Genomic DNA, 27,508 nt, shown 5'->3' with positions numbered 1-27,508 from the left:
ACTCCATAGAGCTCACTTAAGACGAGTGCAAATTCAGAAAGCCACGCTTGCAGTCCAATATTTCCACAAGAAGCTGGATGGAGAAGTTTGTTCTAATCCTCTAATTCTGCTTTGACAGTGAAGCAATCTGTAGCCTTTTGCATTTATCACCTCCCCAAACCAGTTCCTGTTACACAGCTGCTTATCCAGCAAGCCCAGTTTTCCCGTAAGAAAACTGAACTTATCACAAAATTAAAACAAAGAACCCTGTGGACATCATCTGGTCTTCTATAAAACCTACCATTTTATTGGAAAACAAAAAATTCCAGAACTGAGAATTTATATTTAAAATTATTTTTTCTATTTAACAAGCAGTCTGTCCACTCTAGTTATAACAAAACTAAAAGCTGCGCTGCATTAAGAAGGGATAAGTTTTCTACAGTTTAAACATGAGATTAAACCACAAGCAACAACACAGGAAGGCCTCTAACAAGAATTTCCTACCTTTTTTTTAAGAGATAAAAGAATACTTTTACATACACAAAGCTTTAAGATTTGCCCTAACTCCACTTTTTTTAAACAGTGAGTTGCTGCCTTAAAGAAAAAAAATCTTAAATATAATGCTAGTACCAGAAGGCACCCAAAATTAATGCCATTACCTTGGGAATAATATTAAGTCTATTTCACAGGAAAGGAACTGTGGCTTAACTCTTCTGCTTTTCAAGTGAATTCTGCAAAAATTGCTGCTTTATGAAAGGAAGTCAATTGTACACATTAGTTGCAAGTCTTCACCCTTCTGTAAAATTATGCAACATTAGATCTACCTATTTTTGGAAATCTGTCCTGCTAAGCAATTTCTAAAAGCAGCTGCTAATGTAAAAAAACCTGAAAACTCTCCTAGTCACGAGGGAGTGATACTAGATTAGGAAAATTTACCATTCATCACAGCATCAAGAACTACACTTGGCTAAAGTCAGAAGCACCTGTAATAAAACTTAGATGCTTTTATGAAGTAATGAAAAAAGTACCCACAGCATTGCAGATGTTTCCTAATGGAGAAATTTGTTAAGTATATAGCAAGACATCCCAAAAAACTGAGAATACAGATGGTGAAGCAAGTACCAAAATATCTGCCTTTTCAGCCCTAACAAAAACATCTTTCATTAATGAAACCAAATATGTAAATGCTCGGTCTACTTGTAAGTTATTCAACACTTTTTATGTGTGAAAGAAACTTTACCATATATACTGCATGCTCACATTGTGCTTCCCGTGAGTGGGTAAGTGGAGAAAAAAAAAAAAAAAAAAAAATCAGCAGATCAGCAGCTATTTCTGTCCAGATAAGATCTGTGACTTCCTCTGAGCTGCTGGAAGGTACAATAGGCAGAGGCAGAACATGCCAAGCACAAGTTCTGTTCTGGCCAGGCTAACTCCCAAATGGGAACGACAGGGTGATGACGGTTCAGGTACCTACCCCAAGCCAAGTTCGGACTAGGTAAAGTCTAACTGGGTAAGCCCAAATTCTCTGCTCAGGGGTTCAGAACACCACGCACACAGGTCCAGATGCTAGTGGCACAGCACTCGGCTGTACCATAGGCACTCACCAGCCTGTTCCTAACCCATTCTGACAGGCAAACCCAACCCAAATTAAGAGCCTCAACAAAACCTAGAGGGATTACTTTTCTGGAGGATGGCAAATGCTACACCGACTCAACAGTTGTAAACAGGGGAATCCTCATCCCTGACAAGGACTTTTTATTACTGGAAAGTTACTGTAAGACATACACTCAGTGAAAAAAACATATAACTGAAATATCACACATTTATACAGTATAAAAGTAGGCAGAATGTATTGTATTTGTATTTGGCCTACAAAAAAAAAAAACCCACGCATTTATGTATGCAAAAAACTTAAGGAAAAAGCAGAGAGAAAAAAACCTATTACATGACATATAATTTGGCAGTTTGAGTTTTGCAAGATACTGTTATCCCCTTAAGAGCTTGAAAATTGAGCATGTAGCTGAAAAAAACAACCCACATTAGAATGTTTGTTTGGCACCTACTTTGCTTCCTAACAGAAGCTAATTCTACCTTCCACAGAAAAATTAACTATAGAATGGCTCAAATAACACAGCAATAAAGATAGAAAGAACAAGAAAAGTTTATGACAGTTAGTCAGGACTGTGTCTCAGATAAAATAAGGAAGACAAAAAAACCAAAACAAAACTTCATTCTACCCATTTCACCAGTTTTATTTCACTACAAAGATTTACAAAACTGCAAAGTTAGAGAGCATAATCCCATCCAAGAAAGAAGCAGCAGGGATACAGCTGCAGAATTTAACCCAACCATTATTTACTTCTGTATTTAAAGAGACAGCCACATAAAATTTGCCCCAATTCAGAAAGATTTTACAAAATCAAGGACCTGTAAGTATATCTCCCCGAATTCTAACATATTTTTCCTCATGGGAAACCTTTTAAAATTCCTACAAAGTATTTGCAATGCAGATATTGCAATGCTGCAGGATGAAAAGCTGAAGTTCATACTGTCTAGTAACAGAGTAGGACTACAATGAAAGTCCTACAGCCATGGTATGACCACCAAAACTTTGAACAATATAAAAATACCTTTACAAGTAAGGATCCCCAGAAAACAATTTTACTATTTTTTGTTTAAATGTTACCAATAATCAGGGCAACCTTAAAGGAAAAAAGACTAAAAGTATATCATGTTAATCAAGTCTTATTTCTGTGGCTAACTCTGTACTTGTGACCAGGGAAGACACAGTCAAGTTATCTTTATACTGCACCCAAGAGAGCTGCAAGCTCCACTGAGCAGAGGCTACAAAGCACAGCTCCCTATTACAGCTGTAAATCTATAGCCAGAGAGATCACACATCTGCTGCTGCCACACTAGTAACACAGTACATGACCTCCACATGAAGAGAAACCACAACAGTGACTACAGGTGATATCTATAACACAAATAGTCACCTAGAGCAAAACTAGGCATAATTAAATAACTACCTCTTGTTAATATCCCCTAATGCTGAAAGGAAGGAGGAAATGCTGTTACAAAGACTCATATTAAGTATATGATTCACTTCTACTGTCCTTAACAGACAAACATTACATATCTAGTTTAGGTTTGTCATTGAGACAGATGCTCTCTACAGTCAGTGGAAAGAGGTATCTTCAAAGAGTGAATAATCCCACTGCAAAATACCTGTTTAAAACAAATAAAATTATTTGTTTTCTGGAAGTACAGCTCTGTCAAGTATAGAGGGAGCCTAAATACCTAAAGTTATACAAGTCTAACAATGTAGAGAAACTCTATACTTCAAAGCAGTAGATGAAGTAGAAAAAAACTTAAATTCTTAATCAAGAATAGCATCCAAATCTCACAGAATGAAAACTCCATGTAGCTGCTGTGTCTTAGGTAATCCCTTTGGTCATGTTCATACTTGAATCAAAATAGCATCTTAAGGGCTGGGCTGACTTGGTGTACCTGCAACAGATAAATCCACTAATACTGCGCTAACATAACCAGTATCTTACAACCCCAGTGATTTTTTTTGTACACTTAGTGAATGCCTACCAAGAAGTGAACACATTGCCAACACAGACAAAAGCAAGAAATGCAGGACCTTGGCTTTAAGTGTTCTTGTTTCTCTTCCAGTAGCCTAGAGGATTTGCTTGGATGGTAACACCCAAGCATGAATAACAGCTTGAGTCATCTTCACGATAACTAGGAGTGGCGGGGAAGATTTCAAAGTGATGGTGCAGACAGTGAAGACTATCATTCAGTATTCTTCCTGGTTGTTCAATTTGCCTTCAGCTGTTAAGGCAGATAAGTTTCAAGCCTCAAAAAGCACAGCACAATTTCTACAAAAGGAAACTCTTCAGTAGTACTAGAAAGGCATGGGAGAAACACTCTCACGTATTTTATTTATGCATTTATTAAAATATATGTGCCTGTGTATTTATACGCTCAAACTAAAAAAGCATATAAACATATATATTTTTATATGATACTCGGTATATCCAGAAATACCCAAAAAACAACCATCTTACAGACCTCTAAGAATGTGCCTTGTATAACAAAGGCAAAATCATAGAAGGTTTTCCAGCTGTGACAACTCAAGTGTCACAGCTAACTCAAGACCAAAAAAAAAAAAAAAAAAAAAAAAGAAAAAAGAAAAAAGCACATGCAGCAGCAACTGGTATGATCCTTAACCACTACCACACCAAGCAGCAGCAGTGGTAGTGACCTCTCTCTCATCACATATGCCTCTGAACACAGTCATGATGCAAGCAGAAATATATTTAGTACGTACAGACAGAAAACCTCAAAAAATTTCTCAGTTCCTTCTTTAAGGTTAAAGCTGCACCCTCCCAACGTAACTTTTTCGAAAGTAGCATGGCGAGCACATGAAATAGCACCATTTGGTGAGCCTTAGCACATTTTTTCTCTGTAAGAAAAACCCTACAGACTTCCACATTAGAAATCATTCTCTATAGCAAGCTCCACGCTGAGGCAGGATACTAGGTGCCTAAAATCCAGGAGATCACAGGAGATGGGTGATGTCTGCAAGAGCAGTCTGATGCCTGCCATTCCTGAGGTGCCTCTCCTTACACCAGTGATGTTCCTTAGGTGGTTCACATCCTCCTGCCGGTGAGTGTGCTTGCAAATGCTATCATGCTGGATAAGCCAAACATTTTTTGTGCCTAAGGCTGTCCCTCATTCACAAATTAGGTATTCCTATACCTAAGGAAAGGCAAAATTTAGTAGGCATGAAAGGAGTATGTCTGGCATACACTGGTTTTTCTAAGAGAAACCAGCCGCTGTGCAGAAACACGTACGACACCTGGAGCCTAGAGAGACAGCGAGGGAAGGCACGACTTGTTTGCCAGCGCTGAAGTCACTAGTGGTTGAACCCACGACTACACCTGTAGCTGGTAACACAACAAGCCACGGCCTGTCCAAAGGCCTTGCGGGCAAGTGGCAAAGCACAGTTTGCACCCACACAGCTAAACTTTCTCTGCTTCTAATCCACACCAGCTGTTGAAAATAGTCCCTGAGCTGCATCATGCCCCAAATCTTGCCTAGGCGTTGTCCAGAGGAGTGCTGACAAATGCCAAAATACACCAGGGAACATGTTACCGACGAAACACCACCGATGACTGTGGGGCCAAACTGTTGTCCCTTTGAGGCCAGTAGTACAGATGCAGCCCCAATAGCTGGTCCTTGCTGCCTGGCCTTACTTGGCTGCCTATCAACAAGGTTTTAGAGTCATTCTTCTAATACAACAGCAAACGATTTATCCAGTAACCTATTGTATAAAATGTTGACAGCATGACCATTCCTACTTCTTCCACTTTCAAAAGGAACGACTTAAGACATAAAAATCTAACATATGACTTCAAACTGCATGTAGGCATCTACCTCCAGAAGCAGTGTAGGAGTTGAGACATAAACCTAATAGAAACCACTACTGAGAAGGATATACACTGCAAGAAAATATACTAACTCCCATTCCTACATGCTCAATTTCTCTTTACGAGGAACACAGAAACTTAATTTGAAATTGTACACTGCATCCAAGGAAAGAGTCACTAAGCACTTGAGTATGGTGAACCCCACAGCAACTGTGTCCTTGTACAATCAAAGACTAGGAGGCTGCACAGTTAAGCTTGTACTATACCAAAGAACTAAGGAGTAGTTGCTTACCTGTAACTTCTTACAGCTTTACGCTGACCTGGATTTATCTAACAATGTTTAAGCAAATCTTAAACATATCTGTTTAATACATTTCTCCTTACTGCACGATCAAAGTAGGTCTGCTGTTATTCCAGCTCAGGGAGTTTGTCACATTAATGCAACAAAATATATTCTTTGGGAATACATGCTTTTCCTCAGGAAGGCATTTCTGCCACAACGAGCTGCATAATTTAAAAGCAACAGAAGTCTTTGGTGTGGGATGAAGTATCTGAGTATAACCATCAACTACATAGTTAGTTGATACTTATTGCCAACATTGAGTTATGTTAAATCAAAAATAAGTGATAAAACAGTACTGTAGATTTCATTGTAAATGTTTAATTGACAACAGAAACCACAGAGAAGAAGCAGCTGATAAAGGAGAAGTATTGTGGAGCACGATTTAGGCAATGCTACATGGAAGAAGTTCTAAATAAAGCAAAGCATGCTTGCCTACTTCTGATCATATTTTAACCACTAAGAGGAGTAACCTTCTAGAGGCATCTTTACCTTGCATCAATCATTAAAACTCCAAACCACATTACAACTCTAAATTGCAACACATATCAGTACTGGTGTTCCTTCTTCCTCTGAAAAATACAAACACCAATTACAATAGCAAGTGTTAAAGAGCAACACAGCCAAAGCAGGCTATAGTGTCAACAGCCATTGTGCAATGCACTGCTTTGGTTCAACATCTGTTTGTCCCTCAAACATAAGCAAACACCAAAAAACCAGTTAAAGCTAGCAGAGCAAATCAGACTGCAAATCAACTCCCTTTAGCCTGCCATAGTGCACCTTCCCACTCTGCCCTGGGCTGTTGTAGGGCTGCAGAAGGTGATACAGCTGCCTCTCATCCCTTTTAATAGCAAAAGCTATCACGTAAACTTTTAAAACCGCAGTCCTATGAGGAATACCCCTTAGACTCCTAGTGCTCAGGTAAATGAGTTAAAACCAGAACATTTTACCCTCTGTACAGCTAACCAGGGAAGTGCAGCCACGATTCTGTCTCTAACCTGCCCTACTGGGCTGGTATAAATTACTTTATCTTTGGACTTTTTATCTTTGCAGTTGGTCTGCAACTCCAGCAAAGAACAAGACCCTTTCACTACCCCAGTACCGGGCAGCTGAAGCTTGACAGAGCAGAAGGGCTTCACAGATCTTACCTCTGGCCCACCAAAGGCTGGCTTGCAGAAAAAGTATTTTGTAGCATGGCCAAAACTATTTTAAGTATGCCAAATGTGATAATTCAGAATATGTGTATTCTCCACACTCTTCACTTACGGTACATCTGAAAAGGCTTTTGCAGGAAATACATTCTCTAAGCAGAAAGAAATCTAGTACATTGCTCGTTCCTCCCTGTTCACAGATTATAAATAGAGTGCAAGCTGAGAGGCAGGGAAATACAACTGGATTGCCGTGCAGGTACAGGTAACAAAGATGGATACTCCACAGACATTTACTTTCTGGAATTACACAGAAAGAAAAAAAACAAACAAAAACAAACAAAAAAACCCCAACACAAACCTAAGTCATGCTCTTCCCAGAAACAAATGCATTTCATATGCTATAGATATTTCACTCTTAAAACAGACTGTGAAAACTGATGGACTTCGTACTTGATTTGCTTGCACTGAAAACCTGCTCTTCCTTGCTTCTTCCTGAACACTTCCTTGTACTGCAGCAAGCAGCGGCACTTTAGTCAAATACGTGACATGGCAGCTGACAGGGGTTTCTCTAAGGGAAATTCAGAGATTCTGGAATTTGTTCACATAATCTTCATCTGAGTTATGCAGAGCAATTACTTTTTTGGCTGGCCACAAGAGAGGTCAATTTGACCTAATTATGGAAAAGGCTGAGCATGAACTCCCAGGCTGGCAGGTTACAAGCTATCGCTTTCATAGAAAACATATTTAAACTATGCCAGGGTTTTAAATCATATTTATATAAATGTCATAAAAATGAAGTAAAGACTATAGACATATTTGAGTCTAAAGTAATTTCAGTTCCTTTTATTTAAAGTTACAAAATTAAAATCGTGCCCAAAATACTGTAGTGAGACAAAGCACAAATGTTCTACAGTACAGAAAGAATATTGTACAGTTTATTTTTATTTTGCCAATAAAAATTATGCAGCATTATTAACATATCCTAAATTGGTCTCCACACCATCTGCATCTGGAAGCAACATAACCTCACTGGTAAATAATATCAGTGGATAAATGGGCCTTCTCCCTTCAGGATTCAATAAAGATTTAAGGAAAACAAAGTACTTTCCACATCATTTAGTTAGCATGGACACTTGCCCTTTTTCAAAATTTAGAATTACTGAGAAGAACCTTCAGCTTTTTTCCACCCCTTATTTTGTCTGGCTATGCTTTTTTTGTTAAAAGAAAGGATGACCTATAAAAGTTTCATCTCCTTCCTAAAGTACAGATGACTAAATCAGCAAGCTATGCAAAAGCAATAAACATATTCACAATGACTAGCAAAGGAGTGATATATTATCTTCAGATACCAGTAAGAAAAAGAATCATTCCCATTCATTCGATACAGCTTTTAAAGTCAGATAAAGGTCAGATGCAGTTAAGATTTTTTTCTTCAGAGAAATTATGCAAGGCATTTTTCTTCACAAAAGCTCTGTGACAAGTAAAACTACAATAAATTCAAGCTATTCTGTATACAATTGCTCAGTCCCTTTAAATGTCATATTGAAGTCCTGCTTCCTAAAGCAGTCAGGAGAATGAAGAAAAAGACTGGATAAACACATACTTGACTTTCCAAAAAGCAGACAAGCCTTGTACTACCTGTGGGGAAGGTAGGAACTAAACAAAAAATATATGGCAAATAACTGGGAGAATCAGAGTTGGATTATGCAAATATTTGCAAATAAATGTGTTAAAAATGTTTCTATTCTTATTTACCAAGCTAGAATTTTTTCATAAGCTTTACTTATTCCATGCTTTTCTTCATTTTCCTGTATTTTAACATTAAAAAAAAACTAAACCAAAACCAAACACCAAACCAACATTCTCTAACCATATTAGGAAACTTGAATCTTCTTGAGAGTCCATCTTGTTTTGGATTACCATGTAATTTGTTTAAAACTAACCCAAAGGAATCACTTATGGCGAGATATTCTTTATGACTAAGCAACAGTCATCTGGCTTTTCTCTCCCCCTTTGTAGAGTGTTTGCAGGTAAGAGATATTTACTGGTATGAACTACACTCCTCTAATTGCCTACCCCTTCTTGAGGGAATTATTAATTAAGCAGGCACTTTGTAAACCTTATACACCATTACACGGAGACAATATCCAGGTAATGAACTGCAGAAGAATATGGTAAACCACTCTTGCGTTCACTAGCTGAACCTTTCTGGGACACCCAACCTCAATTGCCTTGCAAGTCAGCCATGGAAGCATTTTCTCCTGTTGCTAATAAGTTACACTTTTGAGACTAAACCAGCCAGTATTTAGATATGTGGCACGGGTGAATTTTCTGCACTTAGAGGACTCACGTCTTTATGTTTCTATGTGCAGCCTTATAATGTACATACAGGTCCTTCATTGCAGTGACCCAGAGACTCAGCAAGACATCTTACCACAGATAATGTTTCACTACTTCTCACCTCCTGAGCCACCACTGTGCAGTCTGCTGCTTACAACTCACAGCCTTTCCCTTACGGGCAGCTGGAGAAGGCAACAGAGGCCACGGCAGAATCACAGGCTACCTGCACACAGGCTCCAACTGCCTGCAGCTGGCTGCCACAGCCTCCCTCAGCTTCTGAGGGAACCCTGCTGTGCCCTCTAGTGACAAACCTCCAGTGACAGGAGATAGCAGGCTGTCCTGCGCTTGGGGACATCCAGGTGAGACGTGACACGCAGGGCCAGACAGCAGAAGGGCCCTTGGATGCAGGTACTGCACGTTTCTTTTTATCCCCTCCACTTTGCTCCACTCCAGATGTCTTACTGGCACTAGATGATCCTTGTAGGTCCTTTCCAACTGAACTACTCTATTAACACACAAACCAGCTACATAAGCCACCCCAACACAGTACCATATTCCTCTCGCAACTCAAGAAGATAGATTCAATACATTAAAATACATTCAGAGTACTCTGAAAATTTGAAATAATCCTGTGTTTGTTGTTGATGTTATAATTTGTTTCACAAAAGCCTGCAACTACACCCACGATCTTTGAAAACACAATGCTGTGCATTTTCCAGTCTGAAAACCCAAGTCCACATCAGATAATCTGCATGCAGTGCCTGAAATACTGGGTAGAAACTGGTAGATATGGCTTATTGCTGATCAGTAAGCTGACTTCAAACTGGTTTGCAGAAGGTAGCAGGAGCTACTTTTTGCTTGCAGAGAGTCAAACTTGGGCATCTGTACGTCTTCCTTTTGTCCTCTGAATGTTACAATTCTCAAATAAGCATGTTTTATATGCCTGCAAGCTTCTTAAAATACTGCCTGCCTCTTGGAATACTGAATTTTCCCCGTTTCTGTAGGCTCTGGTAAAAGGTGCTCAGTCTCAAGTGCTTCTAGGCAGTCTTATTCAAAGACAGGCAAAACCACAAAGAAACGCATACAGGAATGGAGAGGCCATGTGCATTTCCCAAGACACCACGCAAACATACAAAAGCATTACAGAGGGAAAAATTTACACTCTGGTACAGCAGCTATAGCGCTGCACCAGAAACCCCAGGGCCCATAGAGTGCCATGTTCATGAGCACAGACCTGGATATACAAGTCTTGGTCCCCCAAGGAAACGTAAATTTCACAATGGCATACTCAGGGAGCCACCTGACGTGTGCCCATTGACTGTTGGCACAGGAAAACGAGTGGCAAAGGCTGGTTGGCACTAGGGGGTCCACCAGATTCAGTTTGAAGCATGGCAATTGCTTCCATACACTCTCGAGGCCAGCATGCTTCTCCTGAGCCAGAAACCTGAGCATGGATGGAGGTCTCGCTGCTCAGGCACGACAGTGTTCCCGAATCCAGGAGTACAAGCCCACAGCCTGGTAAAGTATCACTCGTACTAGAATTGTTGACTTTTCACTCTGAAGTCATACACAAACCAAACACAGATTATCCTGAAAATAAAACTTGCTTCATAATTAAACTATCCCATTAGCTATGGCATACTGTGTTTTTTAAACTTCCCAGAACTACAAGATAAATGATGGGTTCTTAAATGGTCGCTTTATGTCTCTCTGGTCAAAATTACCAGTCTTTATAGTCTCCTGTTTTGTGGCATTAATAGCATATTTTTGGTTTATAAGTAACATACAATATAAAGAAACAATGTTTGATTTACTGAGATCCAGCCTAAAAAAAACACCCAACCTCCCATCATTTTATTTTAATGGTATCCAAAAATACCAAACTGACTGAAGCACAAAGGACAATGCAAATCAATAATTTAAGTACTATTAACAAACATATCAGATGCACAGAACTGAGGCCCCATTGCCAAGTGGGAACCACAACTGGATAAAAATTAACTTAAAGAAAAGCACAGAATTTATTGCCTTGTATTTGTCACCAAAATACTGTCAAGGGTATTACCCTTCAGATTCACGCCAGACAAGTAAGGTGATGTTGACTTACAATCACGTAAATCAGCAGAACTATGCTGACTTCTTCCTCTGATATATTCCTTTTTTTCAAAACCTGAAGACATGTCAAAACTGATCTTGTTCTGCTCTTGTAATCTCCTTTGCTAGAAATAAAGGTCAGTAAGACCACAACTTATAGAGTTGGGTGTGATTTCCTTTTTCAAGATAAGCATGTTATACAAGGACAAATATTGCTTTAAAGCATTACTTACAGATTGCCAAGCAAGAGACTCCATAATTTGATGCTCACAGCGTTCTAGATGCTTTATCATTTCCCTTGTTAGGCTTGTCTCCGCTTTAATAAAGCTTTCAATCACCTTGTAGAAGTCAAAAGCTTTTAAATCAAATACACTGAGAATCCAAGGGAAAGACAAGTCTGTTTCAGCACTAGTGCCATCAGTTTGTGAAGCATTTCCTGCAGGGAAAACGGGACTAAAATTATCAAGAGCACAACATTCTTTCACTTCTGATGTTTTTTCCTTTTTGTATTTATTGAAACATTGCTAGTTCAGAAATTTCAGTAAGCACTTTTTTTTTGTGCTTTACTGTATTTTATGTATTAGAACAAATGGCAGTAATTATCAATAAATAAGAATGCTATTTAGGACTTTAGATTGAACTTACTGCCATACGTAGCCATGACAACCTCAACAGCGCATGCCAGAAGAGATGTGTGGAAGATGTTATCATTCAGAAGTTTGCTAAGGAGAAAAAGAGAGTTATTAATACTTGTCTTAACACTAAAACGGCAAACTTCAATAACAAGTTAGGGGCACATACCTGAAATTCTGCACTGAGAGGCGTTCTTCCTCCTGAAATATATAAATCAAACTTGTGAATATTCTTAGTATTTGTAATGCAATGCCAGTACTATCAGTACTAAACTTACCGATTTTAGCATAGACTCCATTACTCTGTAATACAGACGTACTCCAAGTTTGTATCTCTGTTAAAAAATAAGAAATTCAAGAATATTACAAGAAGTTTTAACAGACTACAACAGGCAGAGTCTCATGTTTTAACAACTCAGAACATTCCCGTTTTTCGGAAAAGCCACTATAAAGAAGTCATCGTCCCCTGTTCTGTTTGCCAGTAGCACTGGAGAGGACTCAAAGGCTACTAAGGTTTGTGACTATCCCAGCTACATGAAGACTTAATCAAGTGTTTATGTTGATTCACAGATACAAGGATAACAAGCAGGGTTGACAGACAGGAGACTGTTGAGTACAAACTTGCTTGGATTTGTTTTACAAAATCGTTTTTGAAAGCACAGCTGGCCTACTGATTTTGTAGGGAAGTGAGTCATCTTTTGCAGTTTTAGGATAAGTTACCTTAATGAATCCAAATATCCATTTCACTAAATGTATTCTGCCCAGCAATCTTCCCATTCTTCATTAAAGTGTTTCCAACATATTTCTACCCAGTTCCTATTGCTCCTTATATATTAATATATTTGTTGAATACTATCTTTACAGCGCTCTAGAAAAAAATACCTGTTCATTCCTTAAGTTGAATAGTTACTTTTTACCATTATTAATCTGAACTGAAGGACAACAGTCAGTAAGTCAGGTCTCACATTAGCTAGTACCAATGGAGTTCAAATTAGTAATAATCAATCAAAATGCCAGTTACCTGTGAGCCAATTTCAGCACATCCCTGTCCAACTGCTTCAGCAAATTTCTTTTTGAAGATGTGGCCAAGACTTTCCACTCTTTTCAGGATACTATCCTTAGGGTTCACTGTGCAGTTCTAATAAAGTACAGGAAGAAGGAGAGAGGAAGGAAAGGCAAAGAAATAATGTTTTACTTCAAAAACATTTTAATGATTTAATCATAATAGTCCTCCTTCACTTTGTAACATCTCTCAATCATCTCATCAGCATAAATGAAAGTGGAGTATTTAAAAAAAGATAGAACCACTGTACACCGTCAACAATTTCCAGTAACTACAACTTCATGTCTCACATGCAACTAGCTGCAACTAACCCAACTAATATGTGAGTAGTACCACCAACATTAATGTCTTTAAAGCAAGAAATATGCTCAAGTTGCTGAATGTGGACATGAGATCCTCTGAGTACATTCTTCTTCCCTTTTTTGTGTCCCTTCTTTTTCCATCTGACGCATAAATAAATCTTAGTATTTAGTGCAGTAACAAAAAAAAAATAGTAACTTCTAAGGTTCCAGTACACATCAGTTAGACAGAAGTGCTTTCTAAAATGAGTAACTATATTTAAACCATCCCAATTAAAAAGTACTTCTTCAAAAAAAGGTTGTTAATAAAGAAGTTTCCCAAAACATGTGCCTCAGTTTTATAGGTGTATATTTCACTTGAGTGATAATTCCAAGAATCTTTCACAGATCTTTCTTATAGTCACTTACATTGAAATACCTGATGAGAGTATCTGATGGTTTATCAGGTGCTGAGTTTAAAATCATAATCAATTGCTGAATGTTATTCATTGCAGCTCTGGAAAAATACAATAAAATGCATAATAAACATTAAGGTTGGCTTGACAGTTTCCAGAAACTGAACAGCAATTCTACAAACAAGAACAAAAAAAAAATATGATTTCAGTTCTCACCCCAGTTATCAAACAACCTGCTGGAAAAAACCTGTTGTACTGTGTTAACCACTGGGAATTCTAATAACCTATTTTATCTAATAATCTAACTATCAGAATGATTACAATCCATAAGTAAATAACCAAAAGAACATAAATATGTAATAAACACTAACAACCACTTTTAAAAGCAATAAAATGGTGTAATTGCAATCCTTGTACATGAAAGTATTCAGCTAAATCAAGCAACTCCCTAACAAAAACACTCCTTTGCTTTTACACAAAAATAACAAAAAAGACTGGTGAATGAAGACAGCTTTTATGTTTCAAGTCACCTGTTCACAAGTGTAATAAGTAAGATGTATTAAAATATGTCAGCCACAAGAAAATACACCCTTTTTAACATAGATGCTTTTGAAAAACCCACATTTTTCAGAGGCAGAGCTGTCAACATTCCTATTGGCAACAGCATGAGAATACAGGGTCTTCTCCTTCTCCCTCCCTGAATCTGAACCCAATAGTCACATTAGACCTTAAATTCTTATTTTAACTCCAATTCCTTCTATTTCCAGTAGAAAGGCTACAATTTCTGTCATCCTTAATTCTACCTGCTGTATCTGCATCTGGATTAGAAGGATCTTAAATATAACTTTTTAAATTTTTAAGTATTACGTGTGGAGAAAAGGATGTGGACATTAAAGGAATTTTTCAGTGTTTCCAAGAAATACAAACTATATATTCTTAAAAAGTAGAACAAAAATTCTTTATTATCCAGATGAAAAGTAGATAGTGCCTCCACATACAATCTTACTGGCATTATTTTACAGGTGCAGAGTAAAAAAAGGACACACTGACATCAAACTATTTCTATCTCTACTTAATGCCTAGAATTTTCTTGCTAAAACCGCATTCAAAACCACAAGTAATATCCATTGATTCATATCCAATGCCTTAAAACAGAAAACTACTAAATCTAACACAAGCAACAGCAGTATTTCAGAAAATATGTAATTTAAGGAATTAAAAATACTTTAAAGACAAGTGCATAGGATCCTGTTGTTTATTCCACAAAGTTAAATGCCTTCTTAGGGTAAGTGTATATCTCTCTGAAGAAAGCATTCTTCAGTGTCTCTTCTAGAACTGAAATCCTGATGAGAAACATTTTTCATGACCTTCAGAAAAGTCATTATTTTAAGGTAACACAACATGGTCTCTTCTCAAATAGCAGGTATTATTCAGGAGGTGACTGAAATATCTATTGTTCTTATTTTCCCACCTATAATGATCTTGTCATATGAGACAAGAAGATGTGCATGAGCTAGCATATTAAGCAGCCCACATTTCCAACTTTTGGGGATATCATGTATTGTTCTGCCTTTATTATTTGCACATACATACAGAACTAATAATATAACTAGTACGTCCATAAGTACTAATGTGGTCTGGCTTTTTTTTTTAAACATATTTCAAGGTACGTATTAAGCAATAGCATTGTTTCTATTATTTTACAAAGGTTAGCATATTAATTTCTCTCCTAACATCTAAGAAACAGTTTGATTCTTCCAGTGGTATTGTTACTTTCTGAATTTTTAATTGTGGTTTTTGGTGGGGTTTTGTCTTTGTTTGAAACTTCTGTGCTATTTAACCTCAGTTTGGCTCGTATCACTCAGAAAATAAGCATAGAAAGAAGAGAAATATGTTCAACCAATACAACTGTACTAGTGCAAAGATGCATTTTGCTTTAATCTACTTTTTAGAAGGTTTTGCTAAAATCACTTCTGCCAAAACTCTACTAATGATAAAGAAAAGCGTAAGAGGATTGGAAAACACTAAAATGAAAACACACAACCCATTCTCATTATGCTCTGTACGAGTACTTACATCGATTTTATCTACTGCTTTCTATATAAATTACCAGATACAAATCCACTGATGAAAATTATTAGATTCTCATCAATTTCAGGGGGCTTTAGAGCAGATCCTAAGTGTCTAAGTCCAAAAATAAGACATTAACCAGAAGATTCAAAATAATAAGTATGGCACTTTCAACATAACCTGTAAAGGGTTGTACTTAATGCAGGGAGAGTTAACAATACACTTTCCACTCTATGCTGGTGATCAAAAGCTCACTGCCATCTAGTGACGGTTCTGTGGCTTTGTGAAAAACAGTTACTACAGCCCAAATCACTGCTGGTGAATAAATCTTCACTTGAACTGTCTTAAACGCCATCAGTTTTGGAAAACTCGGAGAAAAGCCCAAGGCTGGATGGAGAGAATTTAAATATCTCACTAGACCTCCTCTCAAGTTCAAAGTCGGTTTAGCACATTTCAAATTTTTAGCAAGACAGAAACTTGGTACTCCTGGACTTTCTTAATAAAACTTCCACGTCAAAAATAATAAAGCATCTTTCCCAGTGTTAGTGGGCTTTAAGTCTAGTATAATTAAAAAGTGGCAATAGTTATCTATATTTTTCAAAAATGGGATTTGTTACCAATTACTTTCTTGTTAAGTACACTGCGTGTTACAGATGGTCTAGTTCCTGATATCACACATTGTCTGGGAACTGAAAAGCAAACTGATGCCTTTATGGCTAAAAAAGCATCACTGGCAGTTAAAGATTTGAAGCATAAGACTAAAAGGAACCACTAAGGCAATCAAATAAAGGCTTTTGCAGTCACAGGCAATTAAAAGGTCTTTCATACACTGATCAATATCTATTTCAACTGCATATCTCCTTTGATTATTTTTATGAAGAACCTTTTCAGAACCTTGCTGCTCTGTAGGCTAGAAAACAATTAGATCTGCAGATGGCATAAAGAAGATTTATGGTGGATGCACAAGCACAGAGTCTAATTCATTGTTCCACAAGCATATAAACACTGTAGAAGTATTTTTAATAAAAACAACAATTTTACTCAGTTGAGGAAACTGAAGCAACAATTAAGGGTACGATATTTTAACTTCTCTCATCTCTACAGTATGCTAAAATGAAAGGCATTTATACAGCAAGCATGGAACAAGAACTTTACTGTCCAAATTTATCAAATCTGACAACTTGAGAATGACTGCCTGTGCAGACATTTCTCTGTTCGTCCATGCAGCACAGTGACACAGCTGGTTGGTTCTTGAGTATCCAGGAATTTCTAAGCACCATCAGGCAAAAACATACTGATTTTTTCAAAAAGCTGTGTGGCACAAGGGAAGAAATGGTACACGCAAATCTCCTTTCCTTTGGTTAACTGAATTCAAGCTTGCAATTTTTCTGCATTTGATTGTAGACCAAACGATCTCCAATTAATGTCACTTTTCTACTATATCTGTCTATTGTCCCAATAGACCAAAATATGCTGGCATTCTGAAGTGTTCACCTTCACAGTACAGGAAAAAAAAATGCTGGTACTCTGAAATTTTAATCTTCTCATACAGCAAAAATAATGCTAAGAAGATCATGGGAGAAGAAAGGTGTGTGAATATACAATCTGGTATCAGGAAAGGAAGACAGAAGATACAGAGCTCGAGTAAAGATGGGAAAGGAAGATGGAAGTATAGCAAACAAAAGTACTACCACGGAAATATAAAGTTGCATTCTCACAAGAACAAATACAGTAATCTATTTTACAGACATCTTGCACTTCTTAAACAACTCAGTAAAAAGCTTTCTCTGTTTTCCAGCAACTTCACCAGGAACTGAGGGCACTCAGCACTCCTCAGTGCATGCTCACTGCTCATTAGTGACCAGAAATACAGTCTGTTTCACCAAAAAAAAAAAAAGAGAAAAAAACCCAGAAAACCAGTCACTTTACAATTAAAAAACCACTGTAAAGGTGAATATTTCTTGTTAGGATATTAAACAAAAGAACACAGCTTAAAAGAAAAACTCATACCGAACAGGAGTCTGTGGAAGTATAAGTTCCTCATCTGGATTGTTTTTCAGTGGTGTCCTCTCCAACTGCGAGCTACAGAAATGGAAAACAAACTTATGAATAACTAACATAAATAAAAAAGGGTGTTTTCTATAAAGACTTACTAATCTGAAGAGAAAACTGTGGAACAGATTTTTAGAAGATCTAGATGTCCACCCACTCCAGTTGTTAGAACTACGTAATTTAAATTCCCAAGTAGATCTGCTTTGAGCAGGATGTTGGACTAGGTGACCTCCCAAGTTCCCTTTCAACTTTTTTTTTTCTAGAGTTTTATTTATAAATAGCTTAATTTACATGTACAGCTGGTATTAGCTCTATTTTAATCCAATTTTAAATTAATGTATTTTTCTAGCATAAATAAAGTCACAGACTCACATCATGAGCTCACATCAAGTTACGTAAATGTTGAATTGTCAGGAACTACGGGAATTTAAATGTATGACAAAAAAAAATCCAATAGAATCACAGAATAATAGAATAGTTTGGGTTGGAAGGGACCTTCAAAGGTCATCTAGTCCAAACGCCCTGCAATGAGCAAGTACATGTTCAACTAGACCAGGTTGCTCAAAGCCCCATCCAACCTGACCTTGAATGCCTCCACAGATGGGGCATCCACAACTTCTCTGGGCAACCTGCTCCAGTGTCTCATCACAAAACATTTCTTCCTTATGTCAGATCTAAACCTACCATCTTGTAGTTTAAAACTATTGCCCCTTGTTCTATTGCAAGAGGCTCTGCTAAAAAGTTTGTACCTGTCTTTTTCTTATAAGCCCCCCTTAAGTACTGGAAGGCTGCAATAAGGTCTCCCCAGAGCCCTCTCTTCTTCAGGCTGCACAACCCCAACTCTCTCCGCCTTTCTTCCCAGGAGAGGTGTTCCACCCCTCTGAACATTTTTGTGGCCCTTCTCTGGACCCACTCTAACAGGTCCATGACATCTCTGTTACTGAACAGCACCAGGGAATGTGCCTGGGCACTGGTACTCAACTGTTTATTCTGCTAAACCATCCGTGGCACATTTCTGTCCCATGCAACTACCACTCCTCAAACAATTTGTGGGTACAGGTCAGAAGTCAGAATGGGGTGAGGACCATTCCCAGCAAGCAGCTTCCAAATATCGCCATATGATTTTAGGAAGGAGCAGCTGGACAGTGAGGACCCAAGCCATTCCACACCAGCTGACCCCAGAACTGTAACACCGCCTCGGGCATACCTAATCAACTAGCATGACATGGCCTCGGCCTCCTTGTCCTCCTCACAATTCCTCAGCTTCCCCTGGATGACAGGGGCTTGCACAGAGTAAGAATTAGGGTAGAGCTTCCAAATCATTTTAGGCAGAGGCACAGTCATATGCTTTCTTATTATTTAAGTGATAATGTAAAGCAAGGTTGGCGATGCCAGAAATACCTTAGCTGAACTACAAACCTAAGAAGTCAACAGGATAGAGAGATCTCCATTTACAACACGAAGGGGCAGAAAACAATGCAAGTTCACATTTTCTATTACAAAATGAAAGCAGTAAATGGAAATATTACCATGCTATGACATCAGGCTGTAGAGTTTCATCATGATCCAGAAATAATCTTGCGTCTATGTCTTTGTTTTTGATATAGAGTTCATCATACTGTTTCGAGAGAACCTCAACCTCAAAAAGCATTAAAATAAAAAATTTATAGGAACAAGTTTGACAACTTACTGAATAATATAAGCTACTCCTACCTCATGAATACAATGCTGAAATGCTATGAGAATGACCTTGGAGCTCAAAAAGTTACTTCTCACACAACAGCTGAAAAATACCCAGAGGAAAACTATCGTTCCCACGTGCAAACAAAGATAACCTTTTATAAGAGAAAACAATCCAAGATCATGAGACTTTTTGAAGAAATGTAGCTCTTGACACTGGAAAAGAGCTAAAAATAGTTAGAGTGGGAGACATAGACCTGCAAATCAAACTAACATTTCCAGGCTTTTAAATATTTCCTTCCAGAAAAAAGAGGTGCCTCCAAGAGAAGGAAATGTAAATGACTGTCCTTAGAACAGCTGCCGGGCAATCAGCATGGTCCCTGTTTCTGGTGGTTTGGAGATGAAGGCCAAGACCCAAACCCAAACCTTCCTGTTCTGAGTGTAAAAAAAGTTTCCCCATTTCATATTAATATTTGTACTGGTGTAGTTCTTATGAGACATGCCTATTTCTACAAAAACATAGACCATTATTTCATATGCACATTGTTGTTTTTTAAATTACTGTTAAAAGTTTCTTAGTTGATTAGATCCCATATTGACATTACTTCATTTTGCACGGAAAAGTTATGTGGGTTTTTTTTTATTTTGAGTGACTAACATTAACTGAAAGTCTGGAATTTTTTATCAGGGCCAGATTGCTAGCCTCCGCTTCAAATCTGTTGCTGTGCTCCTGCAGAAGTAGGCAGGCACCTCAATTATCTGTTCCCTAAGCCCTTAAACATACTAAATGATGCTGTGCTTTGGTATATTCCTGCTAGAAAAACAGGCAACAGTCCATATGAACCCAAATTAGTCCCCTCTCAGCCCCAAGAAAAAGCAAGCTGCAAATACCTCCTACACAGCTTTGGTCTTCATCCTTTCCTTTTACCTTTGACAAATGAATTAGCTCCAAACTGATGTCATGGTTAAAACTTTGAGATTAGGACTATTAAATCAAAGATTATCTTTCCATTCCTATTACCACTATTTTTTTTTAATTAAAAATGTTCATTATCTTCCTAATGGCTTATGCATTATTTTTGTCTAAAACATTTCAGTATTTCAGAAACTTCTAGAAAATTCAGATTCTCCGTGCAAAAAAACAGCAGCTCTCAGACAAAATTATGAGTAGTCTGTACTGGGCTAACTGTGAAGAAACCTTCAGTCAAAAGTAAGAGTTCTGAATCAATCTGTTCATCAGTTCATAAACCCTGACCATCAAACACACATTGAAGACAAACGAAATACCAACATTAAGCCTCAAAAGCTTTTCTGGTCTTAGAGAGAACATTAAAATGTATCAAAAGCTCAGTGCTTTTTTAATGAAAATTAAAGTCAATTTAAATGTCCCATATTACTAGCTATTGTACTGATGATCTCAGCTATGACTGATAGCTTGTTGGATGACATATATGAACTGACTACCTCTGAAATATAGCTGTAACTTTCTGCTTTGTTTTAGAACATCCCCTCAGGCACTCAAGCTTCAGGAGCAAGGATCGTGTGACTGCATTTTTCTTCAAATGCACCATTTCATACAACTTTCACCAGCAGAGTCTTATACTGGTAATTTTGATACTATGCTTAAATTGAGCAGCCTTGGATAAGAACCCTAATTTATTTAAGAATAAGATGTATAACGGCCTTTGTCTGGAAGTTATTACAGGGCTCCCCAGCTACATAAACCCATAAATTAAAAAGTCTAAACAGACTGCTGATACCCTGAAATAAATTTTGGAATAAATTAAGATCTTTATTCTGTATTGTCTTGTATTTTGTCCCCCACCCAACACACTATGAAACTGAACATATACTTGGCTGATTTTGCAGACCTTCAGTCTGATAAGCCTCAGAACTGCTTATTTTCAGGTTACCCCATCTACTGGTGACACACAGCTAAACGTACTCTTTTAAGAATGATGGATGTAAATATATTGGAAGAAGTTACCTACTAAGGCGCACTCCTGTATGCGATTGCATAGAGGCACTCTGCTGCATCCAGGCTGCAACTCAGTAAGGTGAAAGTAATTCTGCATGGACACAGCAGTCCAAACTCTGCCAGTTTTGAAACTAAGCCTAATCTTTTTTGATATCTCTCCAGCATGACTACAGTAACAATTCTGAATTATATTTAAATTAAGGTGTGTCACTTAAGACTCTATGCATTTAGAGACTGACTTCAGAGACCTGATATTGTAATAGCTGTATTTTACATTAATGGCCTCACCAAGATAATGGATACGGAGGCAAATCTTATGTCATGTTTTGCTTTGAGCAAACGCACCAGTTCAGTCTCAGGGAATTAATTTATTAAATTCAAATGTAAAAGCTAAATATATTCCATGAATACTGGAATCCCTGCTAAGCAACATTCCTGGAAAACAATGCATTTTGCTAGATGATGTTAGAAGAACCTATTAAAACTTCATCAATGTGTAAAGGGAATCTTAAGCAACTTGGCATGAACTAAAGTACTGTTGTTGAACTGTCTTAAATTCCTCCAATTACCTCTGGTAGTCCATTTGAAGCTACAATACCAACAGAATTCAAGAAAGGAATAAAGCTTGTAAAATACACATTTTTGACCTAAAAAAGAAGAAAAAATGTAACATTAGCAATGACAGAGGCAACCATGCATACAGCGCTTTCACGTCTTTAAATGAAGAAACTAAATGAGACACTTTACTAAAGCAGTGGGTTTTGTTTTCAGTAAAGCAAAAAAGAAATTGCCTACATATCCAAAACATAGATATGTAGGCATGCAGTGCGTAATCCATTGCTGGAACATCAAATTAGTAAATTGGGAAATAACTGCACTCTTCCCATCCCTCCATCATCTACTCGGATATTCAAAAATCAATCCATTTTACACAGGAATAGATTTATCACCAAAGGAAAAGGGGAGTGGGGTGTTTAAGGTCCTACACAGAAGCAATGTGTGTGTTGTGTACATTTTCTCATCATGGGATGCAGCTGTGAAACCCCATCAGTGCAGCCCTGCGTCCATACGCTACATGCTGTGAGTCTATACCTTTGTACTGCATTCTTTGCAATTCAGTTCCCTGGCAAAGTTATCACCCAGACCAAAGGGCTTGTTTGGGGGGGTTTGGGGGTGGGTTTGTTTGTTTGTTTTAAATTACCTACTAGAGAAACTGGAATGGTAGAATACCTTCACTACTGAACTTGAGAGAATAGTTAAGCAGGCAGAAGTATTGATATCTAAAAAAGACCATTTAAACACATGCATATTCCAGATGGGGTTGAGCAGCAAGATCTAACAGACTTTAAAACACAGGCTTTACCTCATCTAAATTACAATCATGCTCCTTACAAAGGACTTCAATAACTTTTGTATCGGTATCAATTGGCTTTGAAGTACGTGTACTCCTGTTCTGACCTCTTCTTGGAGTTTGAGCTGAACCATTAACAGTCACTGCAGTCACAGCAGACTCTGAAAAGATAGTCAGAACCATCACAAGGTTAGAGTCGCCTCAAGAAAGAAGAGATTTCAATTTTTAAACCTTAAAGATTTAAAATTTTATGATTTTTCAGGTCCTCTTGCATATTTCCCTTTTCATCTCTTCAGCTGGGTAAGAAACCTTAATTACAGAAAACATATATAAAAATAAAACTAATTTTTATATTCCTGTATCAGTATTTGGACATTTCGGTTTTAAAAAGCTATTCAACACAGAATGTAATAGCACTTTTAAGCTCAAAGTAGATGGCTTCAATATTGTCATCTTGAAATATGTGAATTATATTAATAACATATGTTAATAATGTTAAATCTTGTCGGTTTAAAATTGACACTCTAATCAGCATGCTGTTCTCATTTGTAATTTCATCTGTATTTGACAACTGTTCTGAGAAAATCTGACAAACTACACTGCTTGAGTAGTTGCATCTTAATCCCCTCAACCTTAGTCAGATCATAAAGCTTGACGTCGTTTAGCACAATGTGAAGCCTCTTGGTCACGAGGATTTGAACAATACATCACTTTATTTGCTAAAAGAACGAAGCACTGTTTGACAGTTTACATGGCACCTGAACTATCACAGCTTCCAGTTAGAAATCTAATGCTCTACACTTAAGACAGTGATACCCATATTTGCAATTTAGTCTGAAGTGGCAGTGTTCCTTTTCAAGATACAATGCACAGAACCAAACTGCATCTAACAATGAGCTCCTAAGTCTTCATAGTTTCACTTAAACAAAAATAAACCTGTGCAAACACAGATGTCAAAACCAGGTAGTTTCAATTCAGTGTTCTTTGAAAAAAGATCTACTTTGTAACATCTGAAATAAGCAGTAGCATATGTCTGTCCTACTATGAAGGATAAATTTAAATACAAAGTAGTACTGGAGGAGGGCAGAGATAAGCTTGCCACAAGCCCATCCTTTCCTACCCTTTATTTGTATTGGCATTAGAACAAAAACAAGGTTATTTGTTCCTACCTGCAACAAATAATTACTAGGTCAGATAAATATCCTCCAAAACACAGAATTTAAAGAATATAGCAGTGAATACATCATCTATTCTACTACATTATAGCCCAAGTGGATAATTAGTCATGAAACAAAGAAATAAAGCAAGTAGATTTAAGCTGTAAATACTAGGGTCACATCCAAACTCAGCAGAGGATAAACACAACTAGTATCAATTAGTATTGTGGCTCCAAATACTTCAGCATTATCAGTTCCACGGCTTGCAAAAGAAAATATTCAACAAAAATAGAATTCTATCTTTGAAAGTTCCCATAAACATTTACTTTCCCTGCCTTTTTAGTGAGGTTTTCCAGGTTTTGGGTATAAAAACTGCATGTACAAAAAGTTACTGCTAAACAGAAATTTCTATAGTGAAGACCTGTTGTATTTTTACTTAAAGAAGAGACACTTGCTAATAACAAATGGGATGTAATAAAAGCAAAGCTATCTACATTTTACTTATACCATTTTATTTTGAGGTGCCACTATCATTAGGTTTTCTGTCCACCGTATATTTAATTTAAATGTCTGTATAGTCCAGTATCTTGTACATTTCTGTTGTCACCATACTGTTATATGTCAATTAATAACAGTCATAGCACCATCTCTTCCTTTTGTAACTCAAAGCAAACCTAAATAATAGTTCTCAGTCGTCATCTACCCAGAACCTGAATTCTTTTACCAAAGTAACACTGCTGTTTTAACAAGCCCCTGAACAACGTGTATGAGCAGAAGAAATAGTAAATGGATGGCAGGAACAAAAAAAACCAAATTATATTAAATACACTGCCACATTTGGATAATTTAATTCAAATTCACTATAATCTAAATTGAACTAACACATCAAAAAATCAATTTTAATAAGCTTAAGAAGTTTCATTATGTTAATTATGAATGTTAGCATGACTCTAATAGAAATTTAACCAATTTACTTTCTACTTTAGTGAATAAGAAACTAAAATCCTTACTGTATGGTTCCTTGAGCATAGCAGGAGGTGACAGTTTGATAAAATAATCTAAGACACACAGCAACAACTGGAAAGAAATTACCAGGTCATCTTCCACTTGTAACACTTTACCTGCAAACATTTAAAAAGGTAAGAAAACCCTTTGTGAGACATTTGATTTAATTTTAAAAGTAACTTTGAAAAAAAATAAAGATTTGGCAGTTCATTTATTAAAACACTACAATTCAGAAAGCATCATATAAGGTGCCAGTGTTCTTTAAAGGCTACTGATTTTAAAACTCATGGTTCTTAAAAGGTTTCTTGCTTTAGAGATAGTATACACACAAATAAATTTACTGTGTACAAAATTACTACCTCTCAGTGTTCCTTCCTGATTTTTCATTTTACTATAGTGGAGTAACTGTGTTGACTATTTTACCTACATGTACCTCTTATTTCTGTGCAATTCTTTCTCGCTTTCTTTTTTGTGGTCTTATGCAAGCTTTGTGAAAGCTTCTAAGGATTCAGAAAGCAGGAGCTGCTATTATACAGTGAAGAGAAATTCAAAACGTGCTACCACACCATATGCTCAGCCTGGTAAATTTTATATGAAATAACTTAAAAGTCATACAAACATTAGCATGAAGAGCACTTTTAAAACTACGTTATTCCAGCTGTTCACAAATTATGATTTGTATGCCACATGAGATCTACAAGGCCATTCAAAGATGGCATCCATTGCCATGAAAGATTTGAAAAGCCAAGAGCAATTCAGAACAGCTACGAACCACTACTTATACTCTACTTACACATAGAATTTTTTGTATTTATTTTCTATCAGAATTCGCAAGCATCACCCAGGCTCTGGTGACTTCAACTATTTGTTGGTAAATTGTAGCTTTCCTTAATCTCAATGAAAAAGCAGGCTAGAAAAACTTTGGGGGTTTTGTTTTATGCTTATGCTTAGAGAATCCTAGTGAAAAAGCTCCTTGAAGCTCAGCTGATTCAAGACCAACTTTGATGACAGAGATGCGTACACTTTGCTGCTAAGACAGACCTAGAGTAGGGAGCAAGTAAGACACTCAATTTACTCTTTTTTGTAGGAATAGTACAATGAGACAGAACTCCATGGACTACTGTAATTGTTTCATCACTCAGCTTTAACTGGAACTTCAGCCTTTTCAAGGAAGAATTGTAGTATACATAATTTCAGGGTATTATTATTTTACAATAACATTTTATTATTACTAAAGTTAATTTATTTATATTTTTAGATATAGCCTCTTACTAGCTACTATGAAGAAAGTTGCCTCTGTTGCAGCCGAAACCAGGACAATTTATAATATTTTAGCCTATTAAAAAAATTCTGACCATTATTAAAATATTGGCAGACTATAAAGCACCTCAGAATAGACTCAAATGCAGAATACCAACACTAAAAAAAAATCTTATAAAGCTTAAGAAAAGTATTTATATACACATAAGTAACAGAAGTTAAAAGAATAGACAAATTGTATAGAAAGAAATATTATGAGAAGTTACAAAAGCCATACAATCAAAACATTCTGGGCTTGTGCTATGGACATTTGTAATAAGGATCCCAGTCTCATACTGGACACATAAAACAAACCTATGAACTCACTCAACAACATTCATTAAAATAACTCTCTTGTAATCAAAACTCACCTTTTGCCAGCAAAAAAGTAATCCAGTAATTTTTTAAGACTAATACAGAACTGAGTTCAGCAGAAATCCTGTAGAGACACAAAAAAATAAAGTCTTTGCATTAACAGCTTTGTAATAATTTAAACTATAGTTTTTGAAAACATGCTTCAGTCTATGGAACAATTTCAGACCATAGGCGACCTTTCCCATATAGTTAAGTTTAGTAATTATTTCATACCATTCCCTACTTTCCCCTAACTTGAAAAAATTAAGCTTCTGTAATGCCATTTAAGAATCTGGAAATATCTGTATCATCCTTGGAAAAGAAAGTGAATGTGGATAAATTCACTTAACTGTTATGACCTGTTTTCTCTCTTGTGCCTTTGACTAATGTCCTATTCTCCAGTCACAGCATGAACACAAGCTCATTTGGGAGCTGCTAAGGCATCTTTTCATCCATTCATTTGTTGCTGTGATTAGGAAGCTCGCTCTCCAAATGTTCATTTTCACCATGTCGAGACACCGGCCATTGGGTGGTGATGCTCCATGGAGGAAGTGATGAAATATATATGTATATGTCTATATATCTATATCTATAGATATCACTCCTGCAGCTTTCATAATCTCTCACTGAAATTCAAAATTCCCACTAAATACAAATTAAACACAACATACTATGACTTAGGTCAATCTTAATGGGCTAAAAAATAAAATGCCAACACATTTTACATCTTATCTTGACAAACACGACTTAGGAGAGTCAAACTTACTCACTACTAGGTTGTTCCAGATAAATAAGGCCACAAGTCCTAGAAAATAAATATATTTTTTT

General features: G+C 36.9%; 1 protein-coding gene across 1 annotated transcript; it reads right to left on the bottom strand.

Annotated features, from left to right (window-relative positions):
- Nucleotides 1-10,539: 10,539 nt before the first annotated feature.
- On the bottom strand, nucleotides 10,540-27,481 carry LOC104469099 (retinoblastoma-associated protein-like; the record flags this gene model as incomplete). Its single annotated transcript, XM_010083467.1, has 15 exons — nucleotides 10,540-10,766; nucleotides 11,359-11,470; nucleotides 11,579-11,781; nucleotides 11,991-12,067; nucleotides 12,147-12,178; nucleotides 12,256-12,312; nucleotides 12,999-13,115; nucleotides 13,748-13,835; nucleotides 17,815-17,886; nucleotides 19,386-19,495; nucleotides 22,084-22,161; nucleotides 22,878-23,026; nucleotides 25,033-25,143; nucleotides 26,698-26,765; nucleotides 27,447-27,481. Coding segments are annotated over 15 exons (1,536 nt in total), but the record flags the coding sequence as incomplete, so codon positions are not given.
- Between the last annotated feature and the right edge of the window lie 27 nt (nucleotides 27,482-27,508).

The sequence above is a fragment of the Pterocles gutturalis genome, unplaced genomic scaffold (genome assembly GCF_000699245.1).
Source record: "Pterocles gutturalis isolate BGI_N339 unplaced genomic scaffold, ASM69924v1 scaffold45090, whole genome shotgun sequence".
Lineage (NCBI taxonomy): Eukaryota > Metazoa > Chordata > Aves > Pterocliformes > Pteroclidae > Pterocles > Pterocles gutturalis.
The sequence above is the reverse complement of the archived record's forward strand: the minus strand, read 5'-3'. Positions and strand labels throughout refer to the sequence as shown.